Genomic DNA, 19,723 nt, shown 5'->3' with positions numbered 1-19,723 from the left:
GCCCAAAGGAGGATTTGAGGATTATATGAGTGCTATACTAATACCCACCATTACTTCTCTCAGTATCTTGGTTGCCTCTCATCTGGTCCTAGTGACTGATTCAACCTTTGAGTACATCAGCCTCTCCACAACTACTCTTTATCAATTTTCAACCCAGGAGTATCTCAACTAACTTCTTTATCAACATGACTTTGGCATTATCTTCCTTGGTAAAGACAGATGGAAAGTACTCATTATGATCTCAGCCATCCCTTCTGCCGCCATGTGTGAATCTCCTTTTTAGTCCCAAGTAGTCCTGACCCCTAATTTTATGGCCATTTTATTATATATATATACCAAAAAAAGATTTTATGTTCATGGCCAGTCCCTTCCCGTACTCTTTCTTTGTTTCTTTATTTCTTTCTTCACTTTTGCTTCTAGTCTGGATTTTTTATATTTATTTGTTCAGGCTCACTTCTGGATTGCCAAACTGATTCTATCACACGCAGCCTTTTCTGCTTCATCTTACTATTTTTCTGGCATCTAAGGAGTTCTGACTTTGTTTCTCTTGCCTTTTCTCTGTCATGGAAACACACCATGTCGATACCCGAACCATCTCCTCTTTAAAGACAGTTCATTGTTCCCTTATAGTTTTGCCTGCTAATTGTTGATCCCAATTTCTCTAGATCAGAGCCAATTAATTACTTTTATTCTGGATAGATCCTTGTCTATTTCCTTAACTAATTTATTCCTCATGTTACAACAATCACTGCCCATTGAATGTTCCCCCACTGACACTTGTTTGAACTTCCCTGCCTTGTTCCCCAGAAATAGACTCAACAATGCTTCCTCCTTCATTAACAGCAAGTTGGACAAATATCCTGGCATGGATCGGGGATTGGGCTGAAAACATACAGCTCTGAAAAATTCTCCTGAACACACTTTGGAAATTCTTCTTCCTCCCTATCTGTCATTTACACCATTGCCATCCCAGTCTATATTAGGATAATTAAACCCTCCTTCCTCCCATTGTAACTATGGTTATTTCTAATTTTGTTATTTCGTTCTTTTATATTTTCCCCACTAGTTGGTGGCCTATAGAATGGGCTGAGTAGAGGAATGGTACTTCTATTGTTTCTTAACTTGAATCAAATATATTCTGTCCTTGACTCATCTGGGCATCCTCACTGTGCAGCATCCTAATATTCCCCTAAATCAATGCTATCGATTCTCTTTCTTGCTTTCCTTCTCTATTTTTCCTGAACCCCTACTTACTGAGACAATCGTTAATTGTATCCATTGGGAAGTAGCTACAGTTGGAGGGCATTGATTGTGTGGTTACATAAGCACGTATAGTGAGATACTTATGGCACGGGAGTAGAAGGGAGTCAGGAGAACATATACCTGTACTGTTTCACTTTGTGAATTAATCTATTGCAAGTTGTGCCTGGGTCTCATTTCTTCCTTCGCCATCTGGCTATCAGGCAAATGATGTGGAGATGCCGGCGTTGGACTGTGGTAAACACAGTAAGAAGTTTAACAACACCAGGTTAAAATCCAACAGGGTTATTTGGTAGCAAAAGCCACACAAGCTTTCAGAGCCCCAAGCCCCTTCTTCAGGTGAGTGGGAATTCTGTTCACAAACAGGGCATATAAAGACACAAACTCAATTTACATGAATAATGGTTGGAATGCAAATACTTACAGCTAATCAAGTCTTTAAGATACAAACAATATGAGTGGATAGAGCATCACGACAGGCAAAAGAGATGTGTATTGTCTCCAGACAGGACAGCCAGTGAGACTCTGCAGGTCCAGGCAAGCTGTGGGGATTACAAATAGTGTGACATGAACCCAATATCCAGGTTGAGGCCGTCCTCATGTGTGCGGAACTTGGCTATCAGTTTCTGCTCAGCGACTCTGCGCTGTCGTGTGTCGTGAAGGCCGCCTTGGAGAACGCTTACCCAAATATCATAGGCCGAATGCCTGTGACCACTGAAGTGCTCCCCAACAGGAAGAGAACAGTCTTGCCTGGTGATTGTCGAGTGGTGTTCATTCATCCATTGTCACAGCGTCTGCATGGTTTCCCCAATGTACCATGCCTCGAGACATCCTTTCCTGCAGCGTATCAGGTAGACAACATTGGCCGAGTTGCAAGAGTATGTACCATTATCCATAGCAAACTACCCAGCCTTCAGGAGAACAGTGACCACGACACCACACAACCCTGCCACAGCAACCTCTGCAAGACATGCCGGATCATCGACACAAATGCCATCATCTCACGTGAGAACACCATCCACCAGGTACACGGTACATACTCTTGCAACTCGGCCAACGTTGTCTACCTGATACGCTGCAGGAAAGGATGTCCCAAGGCATGGTACATTGGGGAAACCATGCAGACGCTGTGACAATGGATGAATGAACACCACTCGACAATCACCAGGCAAGACTGTTCTCTTCCTGTTGGGGAGCACTTCAGCGGTCACGGGCATTCAGCCTCTGATATTCGGGTAAGCGTTCTCCAAGGCGGCCTTCACGACACACGATGGCGCAGAGTCACTGAACAGAAACTGATAGCCAACTTCCGCACACATGAGGACAGCCTCAACCGGGATATTGGGTTCATGTCACACTATTTGTAATCCCCACAGCTTGCCTGGACCTGCAGAGTCTCACTGGCTGTCCTGTCAGGAGAAAATACACATCTCTTTAGTCTGTCTTGATGCTCTCTCCACTCACATTGTTTGTATCTTAAAGACTTGATTAGCTGTAAGTATTCACATTCCAACCATTATTCATGTAAATTGAGTCTGTGTCTTTATATGCCCTGTTTGTGAACAGAATTCCCACTCACCTGAAGAAGGGGCTTGGGGCTCTGAAATCTTGTGGCTTGTGCTACCAAATAAACCTGTTGGACTTTAACCTGGTGTTGTTAAACTTCTTACTGCATCAGGCAAATAACAACAATGCAAAGTTCTTCTGTGTGCCAAACGGAATGAGTACCTCCTGGGAAATGCAGAAAAAGGTCTTGTTAGGCACCTATTTGGAGTGCAACCACCTAGCTTGGGAGATCCCAATGGAACATACTTAAGTGGAATTTTCTGCTTCAGGACTAAGTTTGGTGGGAGGGGTGGGAAATCAAGTGACCTCCACTGGAGAGCAGGTGGGTGATAATGACAAATCTTGCGCTGCTTAGCTGGTTAATTATGTAGCCACAGGATCATATTGAATCGCATGGTGAGGTGGGCAGGAAGTTGCTCTCCCGACCTTCAGGTCTAGGTATCATATTTAAAAGGTACCCAGACAGCCATCCAATCACCAGACCAGGATCTTCAGATTCTAGCACAGAATGTCTATGAGAAAGCAACAACCTCCAGCCCCACAATTCAGCAATGTCTCCCTGGAGATTCTCCTCCAGGCCATGGAGGAAAGGAAGGCTGTCCACTCTCCAATGGATGGGAGCAAAAGACCTTCCTGTCTGACCAGGCAGGACAACCCTAGGTGGAGAAAACAGATAAATAATCTCATCTGTCCTGCAAGGGTAAGACTTAAAAATTTACACACTGCTAACCCACACCCTTATAAGTATAGGGATTAGAGTCCAGAGGGATTTCACACATCTGAGGTCCCTATCTGCTTCAAGAAGACGACCATCATCCCAGTACCTAAGAAAAACCAAGCAGCGTGCCTTAATGACTATCGGCCAGTGGCTGTGACATCCATCATTATGAAGTGCTTCGAAAGATTAGTCATGGCACGAAACAATTCCAGCCTCCCGGACTACCTGGATCCACTATAGTTTGCCTACCACTGCAACAGGTCCACAGTAGACGCCAATTCCCTGGCTCTCCACTCAACCATGCAACACCTAGATAACAAGGACACCTATGCCAGACTCCTAGTTATTGACTACAGCTCAGCCTTCAACACTATTATTCCCATAAAACTCATCTCCAAACTCCGCGGCCTGGGCCTCGGCACCTCCCTCTGTGACTGGATCCTGAACTTCCTAACTCAGACCACAATCACAACCTCCACCACGATCATCCTCAACACCGTGCCCCATATGTCTGAGTTCTCGGCCTCCTACTATACTCCTTATACACCCATGACTGTGCAGCCAAATTCCCCTCCAGTTCAATTTTCAAGTTTGCTGACGACACCACCATGGTGGGTCGGATCTAAAACCATGACGAGACAGAGCACAGGAATGAGACAGAGAATCTGGTGAACTGGTGCAGCAACGATAGTCTCTCCCTCAATGTCAACAAAATGAAGGAGATTGTCATCAACTTCAGGGAGCGTAAAGGAGAACATGCCCCTGTCTACATCAATGGGGATGAAGTAGAAAGGGTCGAGAGCTTCAAGTTTTTAGGTGTCTGGATCACCACCAACCTGTCCTGGTCCCCCCATGCCGACACTCTCGTTAAGAAAGCCCGCCAACGCCTCTACTTTCTCAAAAGATTAAGGAAATTTGGCATGTCAGCTACGACTCTCACCAGTTTTTACAGATGCACCATATTAAGCTTTCTTTCTGGTTGTATCACAGCTTGGTATGGCTCCTGCTCTGGCCAAGACCGCAAGAAACTACAAAAGGCCGTGAATTTAGCCTAATCAATCAAACCAGCCTCCCATCCATTGACTCTGTCTACACTTCCCACTGCCTCGGCAAAGCAGCCAGCATAATTAAGGACCCCACGCACCCCGGACATTCTCTCTTCTTCCTTCGGGAAAAAGATACAAAAGTCTGAAGTCACGTACCAACCGACTCGAGAACAGCTTCTTCCCTGTTGCTGTCAGACTTTTGAATGGACTTACCTTGTATTAAGTTGATCTTTCTCTACACCCTAGCTATGACTGCAACACTACATTCTGCACTCTCTCGTTTCCTTCACTATGAACGGTCTGTTTTGTCTGTACAGCACGCAAGAAACAATACTTTTCACTGTATGTTAATACATGTGACAATATTAAATCAAATGAAATCAAAATATGGTCAGCAGATAGGATATTAGTAGCTTTTCTTTGGGGATGTGGGTCTTGCTGGCTACACCATCATTTTTGTTGATTATCCCTAATTATCCTTGAGGAAGTGACGGTGAGCTGCCTTCTTGAACTGCTGCAGTCCTTGTGATGTAGGTACACCCTTGGTATTGTTAGAGATTTTGAGTGAAGGGACAGTGATATATTTCCAAGTCAGGTGGTGGTGTCCCATGTGCTGGCAGCCATTTTCCATCTAAATTGTAGAGCTCGTGTGTTAGGAAAGTGCTATCTAAGGAGTCTTGTTGAGTTGTTACTATGCATCTGTAGTGGAGGTAACGGATGTTTAATGTGGTGGCTGGGATGCTAATCAAGCAAGCTGCTTTGTCCTGGATTGTGTCAAGCTTCTTGAGTTGTGTTGGAGCTGCACTCATCCATTCAAGTGGAGAGTATTCCATCACATTTCTGACTTATGCTTTACAGATTGTGGATAGGCTTTGGGGAGTCACGAGGTGAGTTACCTTTTTGCAAAATTACCAATTTCTGACCAGCTTTTTCAGCCAATGTGCACATACTTAATCCATCTGTCTTTAAGCAGGAGAAGATAGCCCACATGTAAAGATGTAGGGGCGATTCACCGGGACTGTTAGCTCCAATCATGAATTGTGATGGCCTGGAGAACTGGGCATTGCCACAAAAATGGGCAAACCTGCTGTGAAGCTCCCAGCCCGCCTCATAGAGGGCAGGAACCCAATACATATTAAAAATTCACTACTTTAAATGTAATTAATGGGCTTGAAGCCCGATTCAAATAGCATTCGCTATTCACCTGCCTTGCCAGCAGGGGGCAGGCTTTCATACAGGTCCCCACAAGTGAGGACCTGGTATGTTGGATCCTGAGGCTCGAGGAAGCATCACCAACCCCTCCCTACCACACCATACCACACCATGCAGACATGAGATTTATCTAATCTGAACACCATTTAGGCCCCTCCCACCCTCAGACCCCCACTCATGCTCCCCCCCCCCCCCCCCCCCACAGACCCCGTTGCCTCCCAGACCCTGACTCAGCACCGCCTCCCCTTCAGACTCCTTACTCTGGCTCCTTTTTCCCTCAGTTCCCCCAGTCAGCCTCTTTTCTGGCCATGCATCTTCGCACTGCCAACAGTTCACTGCCCCTGGCATCCTAGCACTGACATCCTGGCCTGGCACTTTGGACCCTGTGGGGGCTCAAAGAGGTAGGTCCAGTGGCCATTCACCCGTTTGCTGCTACCAGGCTGCAGAGAAAGGGTCCCTCAAGGGTCCTGAGTGTTGGATGAGCTTCGGCTGGGGGCAAGGGGTTGATCTGGACTGCCCCTTCTAGCCCTGGCAGGCCTGAAGACCACCCCAGCATGGTGATTTCAGGCAGCCCTGTGATCAGTATTCCTGCCTGTCAGTTGTGCAAATTCCAAAGTGGCCAGGTCACTTTAATCTCCATGAATGTGAGTGATGTGCGTAATGTTTGAGCAATCACTCATCCCCTCTTCCTTCCATTCCAGGTGCCAATAGGAAAAGGGGAAGACCAGTGTCCTCAGCAGATGAAGGCCCAGCCCTCAGGCCTGCTTGGAATAAGAAGAAAAGGATTTTACACCTGCACAGATGTCACAGCATTCACCTGCACCCTCCATCAGTGCAGAGACACATATTTCTCGAGTAAACTCATCCTGACTTACTGGTGGTCACTTCACTGACATGTGTCCACAGCAGGCAGGGACAGTGACAGCCAAGGTCTTTGGCACATGGGGTACTGCTGAAGAACAGGCCCCTGCAAAGTCCGAGTCAGATGATGAGCCTCTGCAATTGGACCCAGAACACATGCTGGAGATGCAAAGAGACGCAGGGGGACATCAGACAGAAGTTTCAGAGACCCTCTCTCAGGAGAGGAGTCCACTTGCATGCTTTTTGATGTCATGGTTCTGGCATATGATCACGTCAAAGTCTCCTTTGGTGACCACCTTGGAGACCCAGGTGCAGAAGGTTTTGTGGGATATGCATTTAGGATATCCCTGTAGCCTTGGGTGTAGTTCAGCAATGGCTAGGCGAGGAGGCACAGGGCATTTTGACCTTCGTCCTGGTGCTCTTCCTCTGAAGGAGTCAGGGAGGTGCCCTTGGGCACTCTAGGGGCAGAGGAGCTTTAGCCAGACACCCGGGGCCATCTACCCACCGCTCCAGATCCCCTCTGCCTCTAACCCCATCAACTCCAGCTAGTTAGGCCGAGGAGGGTGCACCTGCCCCATGGCAGGACATACTTAGCATCCCTTGGACACCCAGAGGACACTTGCCAAAGTTATCTGAGACAACAGGGCATATAGCAGTCAGTCGGCTGCCTTACCCTCTGCTATGATGGTTGTGGATGCACCTAGACCTCGTGGTAGAGTAAGAAAAATTAAGAAGTTTTGAATGCACAATGGTGGCACAGGTGTAGAATCTTTGTATATAGTTTTGGCCCTTGTAAATATAAGTGCACTTGTTTGTAAGTCTCTGGGTTCTATCTTGCTGTTAATTTTTAAAATTATGTAATTCTGGTGAACCAATCTTCTCCTTAATTCTCCCTAAGAAGAATCTTCTCCTTAATGTGCAGGTTAGGTTGATTGGCCATGCTAAATTGCCCCTTGGTGATCAAAGATGTGTAGGTTGGGGGATTAGCAGGGTAAATTCGTGGGGTTATGGGGATAGGGCTTGGGTAAGCCACTCTGTCAGAGAGTCGGTGCAGACACAATGGGCCAAATGGCCTCCTTCTGCACTGCAGGGATTATATAATTCTTATTACATACCTATGCAGGGAGACATTGGTTTTTGACAAGGGTGCTTAAAGTCTTGTGTCAGAAGCCTTCCTCTCATACTGTTCCACTTGCTTGCGCTGCATGCTAGACACTATAAAGGGAACTTTGCCTTGTCATATAAAAAGAATAATCACATGAGCCCATGTCAGGTATGACTATTCAACTAGGAGGATAGAGGTTTGCAATCCTGAGTTGGTTGCCATTCACCACCATGCCCCTTGTAGGCATGCACTTCTCTCCCTCCCTTCATTCCTAACTGACTGCAGCTAATGACAAATGGCTCAAAATGAACAGCAGTTTAACATCTTGCTGCTATGAGAACCCTCCAGCCCAAGCTTGCTGCCATGTGGGCTTTACCATAGAGTGAGGATTTCAAATGAGCATATCTCAAATACAATTTTCCCATGATTATTAGGTTTCCATAGTTGTCCAGTTGTGTTTAAACTCCACCACCTGAGAAGAGCCAGCTCCCACCTTGATGCATCACAGTTGGATATTGCTCTGTCACCTTTACCCTCCCCTTTAACCTACCAACTTCCTCCCATCATCATTGACCTACCCAATGTGACCTTTGCTCTCCCCCTATGCTACCCTTGAACATCCCCCATCATCTTGGACCCCATCACAGTCAACTTCCATGCCTTCCATCCCCTTGGAGCTCACATCTGTTCCCGTGCGCATTCTCACTCAAACACTGCCCATTCCCATTATCCATACCACCTTTCTTGTCATCTTCAGTGACCTTTCTAATGAGCACGGCACCCACAAAAAACACACTCTAGCACATCATACTTCCCATTCTCATTGTGACTATTCCCTCTTTGCACCCCCTGCCACCACCCCCCCCCCCCCCCCTCCCCCCCCGTTTGCCTCCTGGATTCTGCCATAGATTCTACAGACCCTACACTATAAAACATATATGCACCCCTTCCCTGAATGCCCCCCTACCCATCCCGACCACTGCTTTGCAGCCTTCCACACTCCTTTGTGTCCCCCTCACTCCTTTCTGTGTGTACCATCTTCTAAGCTGGCACCTCTTGTCTTCCAAGAATAGTTTTGACAATGGAGAAGGTAGCATCGAGCTCCTGGTAAGTCCTGGAGGACTCTCTCACTGGGAGCACTGTTCAGTTGCAAAACAGAATGGTCTAAAGTCCTGTAGGTGGGGCAGAAGACTTGATGAGGAAAACAAGATTCCAGTCTCATAGCCTGAAAATGAGCATTCCTGAGATGCAAAATGGGTTCCCAATGGGGGGCGGGGGGGTGGATTTTCTGGCCGCATTTGCCCCATAACCAGAAAATCCTGCCCGAGGTCAACAAAACCTTTCCATGGTTCGCCCCCTCGCTCACTACGATTCCTGTGGCAGATGGAACAGTAAAATACCCCCCAGGGAATGAGATTCTTCCCTAATTTCCGAATGTCGGGAAACTGATTTTTTGACCCTTGCCAAATCTTCTGCCCCTGCCCAGGTCCAGGGCCTGGTCTGCCATGGTTCATTTTGCTGGTGGGAGGGCGGTTCTACCCATTACGTCCAATCTCTTGCCATTTTTCAATTTTGCACCAGAAACGGAGTGTTCCCTGGATGCAAACACGATATAAACTGCTCTACTTCTATTGCTAAGCATAGAAAATTGTCCAAGAAGCATTGCGTTTATCCCCTGCAAATGATTTCCAAGCCTATAAAAGAGTAAATTTTACATGTGATCCCTGCTAACATAGAGCCTTAGCTGCTGATACCTAATATCAGGGAGCCACTGCCATTTTCCATTTTAACTTTATAAATTTAGATGCACTGACGTAAAACATGCTGTTAAATAGAGTAAGCACAGAAAAAGACTACTTTTGTTTTAATACGGATAGTTTCAGTTTTGGATATGACGGTTTCGTGCTTTGTTTCTTTTCACAATCTTTCAGGCTTCCTGTGTGGGGTGTATTTATGTGAGGTCCATATACATTTTCATATTTTACTAGTCCACTAGTACTAGTAGTGCTGGCTTTTCATAGTTTTTGAAGTTCTTCCCATTTTAATGGCAGCTTTGATCTTGATTATATTTCTGTAACAGGTAGAATTTGAAGTTCACGACCCCTACTTCAGCAACAGTGCACCGATCATGGTGCATATCTCAATAAGGACAGCTGATACCAATGCTCCCAGAATTTCCTGGAACATGGGTGAGTTTCTATCTGGTGAACTGAGTAAAACTGTGGTTCCTGACTGAAGAATTTAGTCCACAAAGGGTGCATGGAAAGGAGGTCTCTTTTGCCAATTTAGATTCAATTAGCGCAACAGGCTGTTTAGAAGTGCTTTCGCACAAGAGCTAATCTTTTTAACATGTATTAATAGTTTGTGTGGCCTGAGCACTATTAGCATTAAGCTCTAACCCAGAGAGTGCATTCAGCCCTTTGGTCTTCCACTTCTCTGTTGACTATTTGGACTTGAATCCCCTTTCATCTGATACTACAGAATCACAGAATTGTTATGGCCCACAAAGAGGCCATTTGGCCCATTATGTTTGCACTAGTTCTCCAAGCGAGCAACATCAGAGAATCCCAACAGTGCAGAAGGAGGCCATTCGGCCATTGAGCCTGCACCAACAACAATCCCACCCAGGCCCTATCCCCATCACTCCATGTGTTTACCCTGCTAATCCCCGACACTAAGGAGCAATTTAGTTTGGCAAATCAATCTAACCTGCACATCTTTGGATTGAGGAAGGAAACCAGAACACCCGGAGAAAACTGGATCAGACACGGGGAGAACATGCAAACTCCACACAGTCGCCCGAGGCCAGAATTGAACCTGGGTGCCTGGCACTATGAGACAGCAGTACTAACCAATGTGCCACTCTGCCATCTTCATGATTTAGTGTCATACCCCTGCCTTTTCCCTGTACATTGTTTCTATTGAAATAATCATCTAATGCCCTCTTGAATGTCACAATTGAACCTGTCCAAATTACACTTTATTTCTGCCTGGCAGCTGCAAGCATTTTGAAGATGTTGATCTTGGGACTGTCTGAAATCACCATGATGTGGAGATGCCGGCGTTGGACTGGGGTAAACACAGTAAGAAGTTTAACAACACCAGGTTAAAGTCCAACAGGTTTATTTGGTAGCAAAAGCCACACAAGCTTTCGAGGCTCTGAGCCCCTTCTTCAGGTGAGTAGGAATTCTGTTCACAAACAGAACTTATAAAGACACAAACTCAATTTACATGAATAATGGTTGGAATGCGAATACTTACAACTAATCCAGTCTTTAAGAAACAAAACAATGGGAGTGGAGAGAGCATCAAGACAGGCTAAAAAGATGTGTATTGTCTCCAGACAAGACAGCCAGTGAAACTCTGCAGGTCATAAACCCAATATCCCTTTCAGATATATCAATATCAGATGAAAGGGATATTGGGTTTATGTCACACTATTTGTAACTCCCACAGTTGCGTGGACCTGCAGAGTTTCACTGGCTGTCTTGTCTGGAGACAATACACATCTTTTTAGCCTGTCTTGATGCTCTCTCCACTCCCATTGTTTTGTTTCTTAAAGACTGGATTAGTTGTAAGTATTCACATTCCAACCATTATTCATGTAAATTGAGTTTGTGTCTTTATAAGTTCTGTTTGTGAACAGAATTCCCACTCACCTGAAGAAGGGGCTCAGAGCCTCGAAAGCTTGTGTGGCTTTTGCTACCAAATAAACCTGTTGGACTTTAACCTGGTGTTGTTAAACTTCTTACTGTGAAATCACCATGCCAGGGGTGATCTTCAGGCCTCAGGGCTAGAAAGGGCAGTCCAGCCATGACACCTCCATCCTGGCGGGAATGGTGAGTCAACCACTTGACTCAGCCTAAGCCCACCCGACCTTGAGGGACCTTCTCTCTGCAGCCTGGCAGCATCAGAGGGGCAAATGGCTACTGGACAAAGATGTCAGGCCAGGGTGTCAGTGCCAAGGGGAAATACACCCCTGGCAGTGCCAAAGCACGTGGCCAGAAAGTGGGCTTGAATGTGGGTCTGAGGAGGAAGAGGGCTGAGGGGTGGTCTGAGGAGGGAGGGGCTCTGAGGGGGGAGGTGACTGAGTGGGGGGGGGGGCTGAGGGGAGAGGGGGCTGAGGAGGGCCCCTGAAGCGGAGGCAAGCTAAGTGCGGGGATGGGGTCTCACTTAATCCCTGGTTAGATTTTTAAAATTTAAAATTGAATCTCTTTAGAACTGCTTCTGTCCACCTACCCGCTTCTCTGATTGTGGATTAATAAAACGTGTTGGTGATTATGCATACACGCTTACAACTTTGCATTTAGGGAGCATTATCTTGGTTGGTGACTTGAATAAGCCTTTGACTGATTATCTCAGTTTTCTCTGAACTGTCACTACATTAACACCTTTACTCCATTTCTAACCAAGAATGAACAACTGACATCTGCTACATTTCTCCTGTTGACGATTTTCCCACAAAGTCGCACAAATATATCAGCACTGTCTGCGTTGACACGACAGTTGTGATGTGTATGCCTCTGCACAGAATTGTTACCATGCAGAAGGAGGCCATTCGGCCCATCATGACTACACCTGGTCTGTAAATGAGCCTTTCTCCCACCTTCTGCCCGTAACATTGAAAATTCTTCCTTTTCAGGTGACAATGTAATACTTTTTTGAATGCTTCAGCTGAACCTGCCTCCATCTCTCACCCAGGCAGAGCATTTCAGGTCTTAACTACCTGCTGTGTGAAAAAGGTTTTCCTACCTTTTTCTCAGTTTTTAACCAGCCAAAGAATTGCTGCAAACCAGAATAAGCTGATTTTAATCATCTAAACCGTATGATCCCCATGGAGTTCGATTACATTAAAAAAAAATTGAACTTCTAGTATGTTAGGGTGCTGGACCCAAATCCCAAGGTATATTTTGAAGTCAGATTGAACCCCTCAGTTTTTTATTTTTAGCATAAATGTGAGGATCCAGGTGTGATTCTACTGACAAGTTATGCAAATTATCTTTTTATCAAAACAAGCTTCATTCATAATGCAGTTTACATATAGCTCAAACAAATGAAGTAGCTTAACAGTTTTTACAGTTTTTAACAGTCAATGCTTAAAATGGAAGGAAACCATTCTAATTTCTAACTTATCACTATTTCAGTTCCAATGAAGCAATATTTCTCTTATAGACTTAAACACACATTAAATATAATTGGCAATCACAGATTGGGGCAGCATGGTGGTACAGTGGTTAGCACTGCTGTCTCACAGATCCAGGGACCCAGGCTCAATTCTGGCCCTGGGTCACTGTCTGTGTGGAGTTTGCACTTTCTCTCCATGTCTGTGTGAGTTTCCTCTGGGTGCTCCGGCTTCCTCCGACACTCCAAAGATATGTGGGTTAAGTTCATTGGCCATGCTAAATTGCCCCTTAGTATCAAGTGGACTTGCAGGGTAAATATGGGGGGGGGTTACAGGGATACGGCCTGGGTGGGATTGTTGTCAGCACAGGCTCGATGGGCCAAATGGCCTGCTTCTGGACTGTAGGGATCCTATGATTCTATGATATACTTGTTCTGACTTGAGTAAACGCTGTGAAAAGAGACTTGCAGAGAGAGAGAGAGAGCGTAGCTTGTAGGCTTCTATCTTTTAAGAGCCCCCTCCAGCAACTGAATACAGAAAGCTGTTTTCTCAGCTACAATCTTAGGTCCTCCCATTAACTATATTACATCACTCTGTATACCTAACTCGCCTTCCATTGCGTTAAACAAGAAATCCCCAGGGGTCCAATTAACTTCATTCTAAGTAAACACTACAGGGCTAAAATGAATAATTATCCTTTTTTTCCAGCATCTTCTGCATTCCCATCGGACATACTGACTGCTTTGAGAAAATAAAATCACTGCACTTTAAACACGCTACAGAAACATAAAATATATCAATGACACAGTTTCATCACAAGTGGATGGCTGAAAGGATCACATGACAAGATCTCACGTTTTAGAATTTTTTACTGTAACCTATAAACTAATCACAACTATAACTAAAAACATTTCAGTGTGCGGCTACAGAAAAGATCCCCAATTTATCATTTAAAAGAATGGAAATCTCTTTTCAGGTTATACTTTACTCAAGAACCAGTCCAAAGTGACTCTTAGACCCCAAGGGTTTCCTTTCCTTCTACTGAGCTGGGTAACTGCTACTCCCTGAACCTGCATGGTTCAAAGAGAACTTCTTGTCTCTCAAGGTTAAGTTCTTGGAACTCTCTTTCTCGAAAGGAAGCAGAGTTTTTGAACATTTTTAAGACACGTAGATTGATTCTTGAAGAGCAGGGGTGAAAGTGTTGAGGGGGGTAGGTGGCAGGAATGTGGAGGGGAGGTTAAACTCAGATCAGCTTTGGTCTTATTGAATGGAGGAGCAAGCTGGAAGGACTCACTGGCCTACTCAAGCTCCTGGCTCTGAGGTTCAATACAATTTTCATGGTGAGGGATGAACTGAAAAGCCACTGAGTCTTCCAGTCTCAAGTCATCACAAAAAATCATTTGGTCATTCACTTATACCAAGGACAAAGAGAAGCTAAACCTCAGTTTGTGTTTTCTTTGCATTTGTTGATTTTTATTCGGCAGGTCTTGATCTATTGGAAGGCCAATCTCGACCTATCACCTGGGAACAGTTTCAGGTAGTGGATAATGATGACCTCTCTGCAGTTCGTTTGGTGACTGTGGATGGCTTACAACATGGGCGACTTACAGTAAGAGGTTAATGTCCATTTAACAAAGAGGATGAACTCTAATAACCAAGGCAGGATCTAGCACCATGATACTTCCTGATCTATGGAATTGATATGAACTGTTTAAATCATGAGATGTGGTTTGGCAATTCCTATTTTAAAGTAGAACTTGCCAAAGAGTTTATTGTAAGTATTGGCAAGAGATGAGAAAATAACTTGAAGTAAACCTGAGTTACTGACCATATATGCCAACATGGGTTAGGGTTATTCTACCAAGTGTCGTTCGGGTAAATGACGAAGGTCTAGGAAAATGATCAGTCATATTTTATTGCTATACATTCATTTTTTAATGAACTCCCTCTTCAGAGTAATGAATTTGAGATTATGTGCAATGGGAACAGTTATTAATAACAAAATGCTATCTAGTATATGAAAATTGATGGATGTGCTAAATTCTCCAGAGCTGAAATTTCTGATGAAAATAGCAATGACGATAAAATCCTGGGAAACAGAGGAAAATTCCAATGTTTCCCTTCCTCTCTTGAGGTGGTGCCTTATATTGCAGTAGTAGGCACCCTCCAGGGTTGAGCCAAAATATTCTCCCTGTACAAACCTCAGCTTTGAGTCATTTGACGATTTAACCATGGTGGATCTCACAGATGGTTCTGATAGTATCCAAGTGTAGGAAACACGACTAATTTTGTTCCCTTTAAGCAGTCTAGGCACTGTCAAACACCCTTGCCACAGACTCGAGGTGAAATCTGGAATCTTCCTGGTTTTTATTACTGAGCTCCACACTATGTGGTGCATTCACCTACCGCTGGTGAACTGGATCCGGGTAGATTATCTGATAGGTGAGAAGAGATCAGAATGCGAGATGCCGAACCGATTATTTAAAAGGACTTAGTGGGCGGGATTTTATGGCCTCGCTTGTACCGAAACTGTAAAATCCTGCTCGAGGTTGATGGACCTTCCAATGCTCTGCCCCTTGCCTGCTCCGATTCCCATGATGGGTGGGCTGGTAAAATTCCGACCTATTTGTAGTTTTCAACTGTTAAATTGTATTTGTTTGAAATCTACTTTTTTTAATTCAGTGCCAAGGTGTGGGTATCACTGACACGTGGGTCTAAATTTTTAACCATCGGGCATGCGCATTCAGCAAGCTCGGAGGCAGATGTGAAACACACTTCCGACCACGATCAGCCCTGGACCAGTTAACAGCCCACCAGTGTGAAACGCATGTTGGCAAATGTTCTGTGCTGCCCGTTAGAGCGGGAAGAGAGTGAGCGCTGAGAAAAGGGAAGGTGTGGGCTGACACTTCTGATGTGCTCCTTCAGGATGATAACCACTGCGGACCTGTCTCAGGGAGCTGCTGACCTGTAAAAAAAAATTATTGTGATGGAAGAACGCTGCAAAGGGTGGAACACCAATTGCAACAAATTTCCATTTGCAAGAGAATCCATCGACCATTACCCGTTGTTTCCTGTTACTGAGCCAACTTTTGATCGAACTTGCCACGCTACCCATGGGCTTTTACTTTTATGACCAGTCTGCCCTGTGGAACCTTGTCAAACACCTTGCTATAATCCATGTACTAACATCCACTGCACTACCTTCATCAACCCTTTTTGACACTTCCTCAAAGAATTCAATCAAGTTTGTGAAGCAAGGCCTTCCTTTTACAAGCCCATGCTGACCATTCCTGAAATGTCCATGCCTTTCTATGTGACAGTTAATCCTATCTCTCAGGATTGATTGTACGAATTTTCCCACCATCAATGCAAAACTAACTGGCCTAATAATTGTTTAGCCTTTCCTTCGATCCCTTTTTAAACAATGGAACTATGTTTGCATTTATTCAGTCCTTTGGTACCTCCCCTGTATCTAGTGCAGATCGGAAAATCATCCTCAGAGCATCAGCTATCTCCTTCCTGACCTCCTTCAGCAGCCTCGGAAACAGTCCATCTGGCCCTGGCGACTTATCAACTTCCAAAGATTCCAACCCTTCGTATACTTCTCCTCTCTTTATGATTATCACATTTAATATCTCACAATGTTCCTCCTGGCCTACAAAATCTGCATCATCCCTTTCCTTTGTAAACACAGAGACAAAATATTCATTTAAAACCCTTCCCTCAGCCTCCGCATCTACACACAAGGTCCCTTCTTCATCTCTGATAGGTCCTACTTTTTCCTTAACTAACCTTTTACCATTAATACATTGATAAAAACATCTTTGGATTTTCTTTAATTTTACTCGCTAACCATTTTTCATGCCCTCTCTTTGATTTCCTTATTTCCTTTTTTACGTCATCCCCGCACTTCCTATATTCATCTAGGCTATCTGCAATGCTTAGTTCTTTGTGCCAATTGTACACTTCCTTTTTCTGTTTGATCTTCCCCTGTATTCTTCTAGACAACCGGGGTGGTGGCGGGGGGCGGGTCTAGATTTGGCCGTACCACACTTATCTTTGGAGGGGATATGTCTACTTTGTTTATTTAGGATCTAGTTTTTTCATGCTTCTCACTGGTTTTCCACTGATTTATCCCTAGCAGTGCTGTCCAGTCCACCTCAGCCAAGTCCCTCTCATTCCTGCAAAATTTGCCTTCCCCTAGTTCAAAACTTTTATTCCTGCTTTATCTCTGTCCTTTTCCATTGCAATGCTAAATCTAACTGAATTGTGATCACTATACCCCCGGATATGGTCGCCAACTGTGACTTCAGTCTTGCCCTTCTTCATTCCCCAAGACTAGGTCAAATGGTAACTCAACAATCTGTTCACTAATTTATTCCTTTATTTAATTTGCAGGAGGAAAAGGTTTTATGTTTACAGTCAATGACATCAAGTCTGGTGTCGTTCGTTACCACCATGACGACAGTGATTCCACAAATGACTTCATTGTATTTCGAATTTTTGATGGTTATCATAGTACCCGGCACAAATTCCCCATCAACATCCTGCCTAAAGATGACAGCCCTCCGTTCCTTATCAACAATGTTATCTTTGAACTGTGTGAGGACCAAGAAATACTGATTGAGAAGTTTATGCTTCAGGCCTCAGACATGGATTCAAGCGATGATTACATCCTTTTCAAAATTGTCAAAACCCCACAGGCTGGAGAAATTATGAAAAGACCAGCTCCTGAATTAACAGGTTTGTTTTTTTCCTTTGATTTTGATGATGAGGAATGGAACATTTTGCTTTTTGTGGCATTGAAAGTTGGTTACTCTACCCGAGAATACATCTTCAAATTTTACTTTTCAGTTAGTAATCCTTTGTGTCATCCTCACCATTTGCCATCCCACCTAATTTTGTATCATCCACAAACTTTGCAATACTACATTCACCTTCCTTGTCCAAGTCATTAATACACATTGTGAATAGTTGTTGCCCCAGCACTGACCCTTGTGGCACTCTACTAATTACAGGTTACCATCCTGAAAATGCCCCTCTTATCCTCCTAGCGCTGTCTTCTATCAGTTAGTCAATCCTCTATGCATGCTAATATACCCTTAAAACCATGGGCTCTTATCTAATTAAGTAACCTTTTGGTTGGTACCTGATCAAACACTTTTTGGAAATCCAAGTATATTAAATCTGCTGGTTCCCCTTTATCTATGCAGCTTGTTACCACCTCAAAATAATTTTAATAAAATTGTCATGCATGATTTCCCATTCATGAAGACATGCTGACTCTGCTTGATTATATTATGTATTTCTAAATGCTCTGCTCGTACATCCTTCATAATGGACTCTAACATTTTCCCAATTAAGTCAGAAATTAAGTTAACTGGCCTTTCTTTAATCCCCTCCTCTCTTTTTCACTCAGGGTGTTACATTGCCAGTTTTCCATTCCTCTGGGACTTTTAAGGATTCTTGTAACATCACCACCAGTCCATCCACTGTTTCTGTAGCCACTTCCTTTAATATCCTGAGATGTATCCCATCATGTCCAGAGATTTATTGCCTTTAGCCCCTTTTGTTTTCCCAGTACTTTTTCTCTAATAATAGTTATTAAATTTACTACCTTCCTCCCCTTCTGCCCCTTGATTATTTTGTGTTTTTGGAATGTTGTTAGAGTCTTCCATGGTGAAGACTGACACAAAGTATATATTTAACTCCTCTGCCATTTCCTGGTTCCCCATTATTATTTCCCTGGTCTTAATTCTTGAAGTGACCTATGTTCACATTGATCTCTCGCTTCCTTTTTATATATTTAAACAAGCTCTTGCTGTCCATTTTTATATTACTCACTAGTTTACCCTCATAGTTTAGCTTCTATTTTTTTGGTCATCTTCTGTTGGTTTTTAGAACTTTACCAATCCTCTGGCTTACCGCCAATCTTTGCCACATTATATGTTTTCTCTTTAAGTTTCACACGCTCCTTAATTTCCTTGGTTAACCATGGTTGATTTATCCCCTTCCTAGACTCCCCCTTCCTCAGTGGAATATATCTTTGTCGTGAGGTCATGGACTATTTTCGTAAACGCCTATCATTTCTGATCAAAGACCTTCCTGTTAAACTCTTCCCAAGTCCTCTCCAGGCAACTGTGCCTTTATTCCTTCATAATTACCCTTATTATTCCTTATTTCTCATTCTCAAACTGAATGCTTAATTCTGTAATGTTATGGTCACTGTTTCCTAGGGGATCTTTTACTCTGAGATTGCCCATTAAATCTCATTGCCTCATTATACAATACCACGTCCAAAATAGCAATCCCTGGTTGGATCCACAACATATTATTCGAGGAAACTGGCCCGAATATACTCTGAATTCTTCCTCATGGCTGCTTCTGCTAATTTTATTTTCTAAATCTACATAAATGTTAAAGCCACCCATGATTAAAGTACTTATTTTTTTACATGCCCTTATTAACTCCTGATTTATTCTCCATTCGACAGTAGAGCTACTGTTCAGGGGTCTATATACTACTCCCACCAGTGTCGTCTTCCCCTTGTTATTTGTTACCTCTATTCATATGGACTCTACATCTTCTGATCATTTCTTGCTATCGTACTTATTCCATCTCATACTAACCATACTTCTATTTCCCTTCTAAATTTCTGCTTTTTCCTGAATGTTCATTTAACATGCAGATACTAATGGCTGCTTGTAACGTTAGATCTTTCTCCTGCAGCAGCTGCTTGCAGTCTTAATCATTATGAAATCCGCAAACTATTCAAACTCTGATTAGTTCATCAGTGTGAGTTCCAAACTCACATTTTTTTTGCCAATATTTTC

The 19,723-nt window shown here is 43.9% G+C and overlaps 1 protein-coding gene across 1 annotated transcript in view; it reads left to right on the top strand.

Annotated features, from left to right (window-relative positions):
• The window catches only part of frem1a (Fras1 related extracellular matrix 1a), a 270,213-nt gene that overhangs the window by 115,661 nt on the left and 134,829 nt on the right, over positions 1-19,723 (top strand). The window contains exons 9-11 of the mRNA XM_078214133.1: positions 9,849-9,957; positions 14,375-14,506; positions 17,289-17,633. Coding sequence (XP_078070259.1) covers positions 9,849-9,957; positions 14,375-14,506; positions 17,289-17,633 — 586 coding nt within the window. The remainder of the gene's footprint in view (positions 1-9,848; positions 9,958-14,374; positions 14,507-17,288; positions 17,634-19,723) is intronic.

This window comes from Mustelus asterias, chromosome 6 (genome assembly GCF_964213995.1).
Source record: "Mustelus asterias chromosome 6, sMusAst1.hap1.1, whole genome shotgun sequence".
NCBI lineage: Eukaryota > Metazoa > Chordata > Chondrichthyes > Carcharhiniformes > Triakidae > Mustelus > Mustelus asterias.
This window is presented reverse-complemented; position numbering and strand designations above follow the sequence as displayed.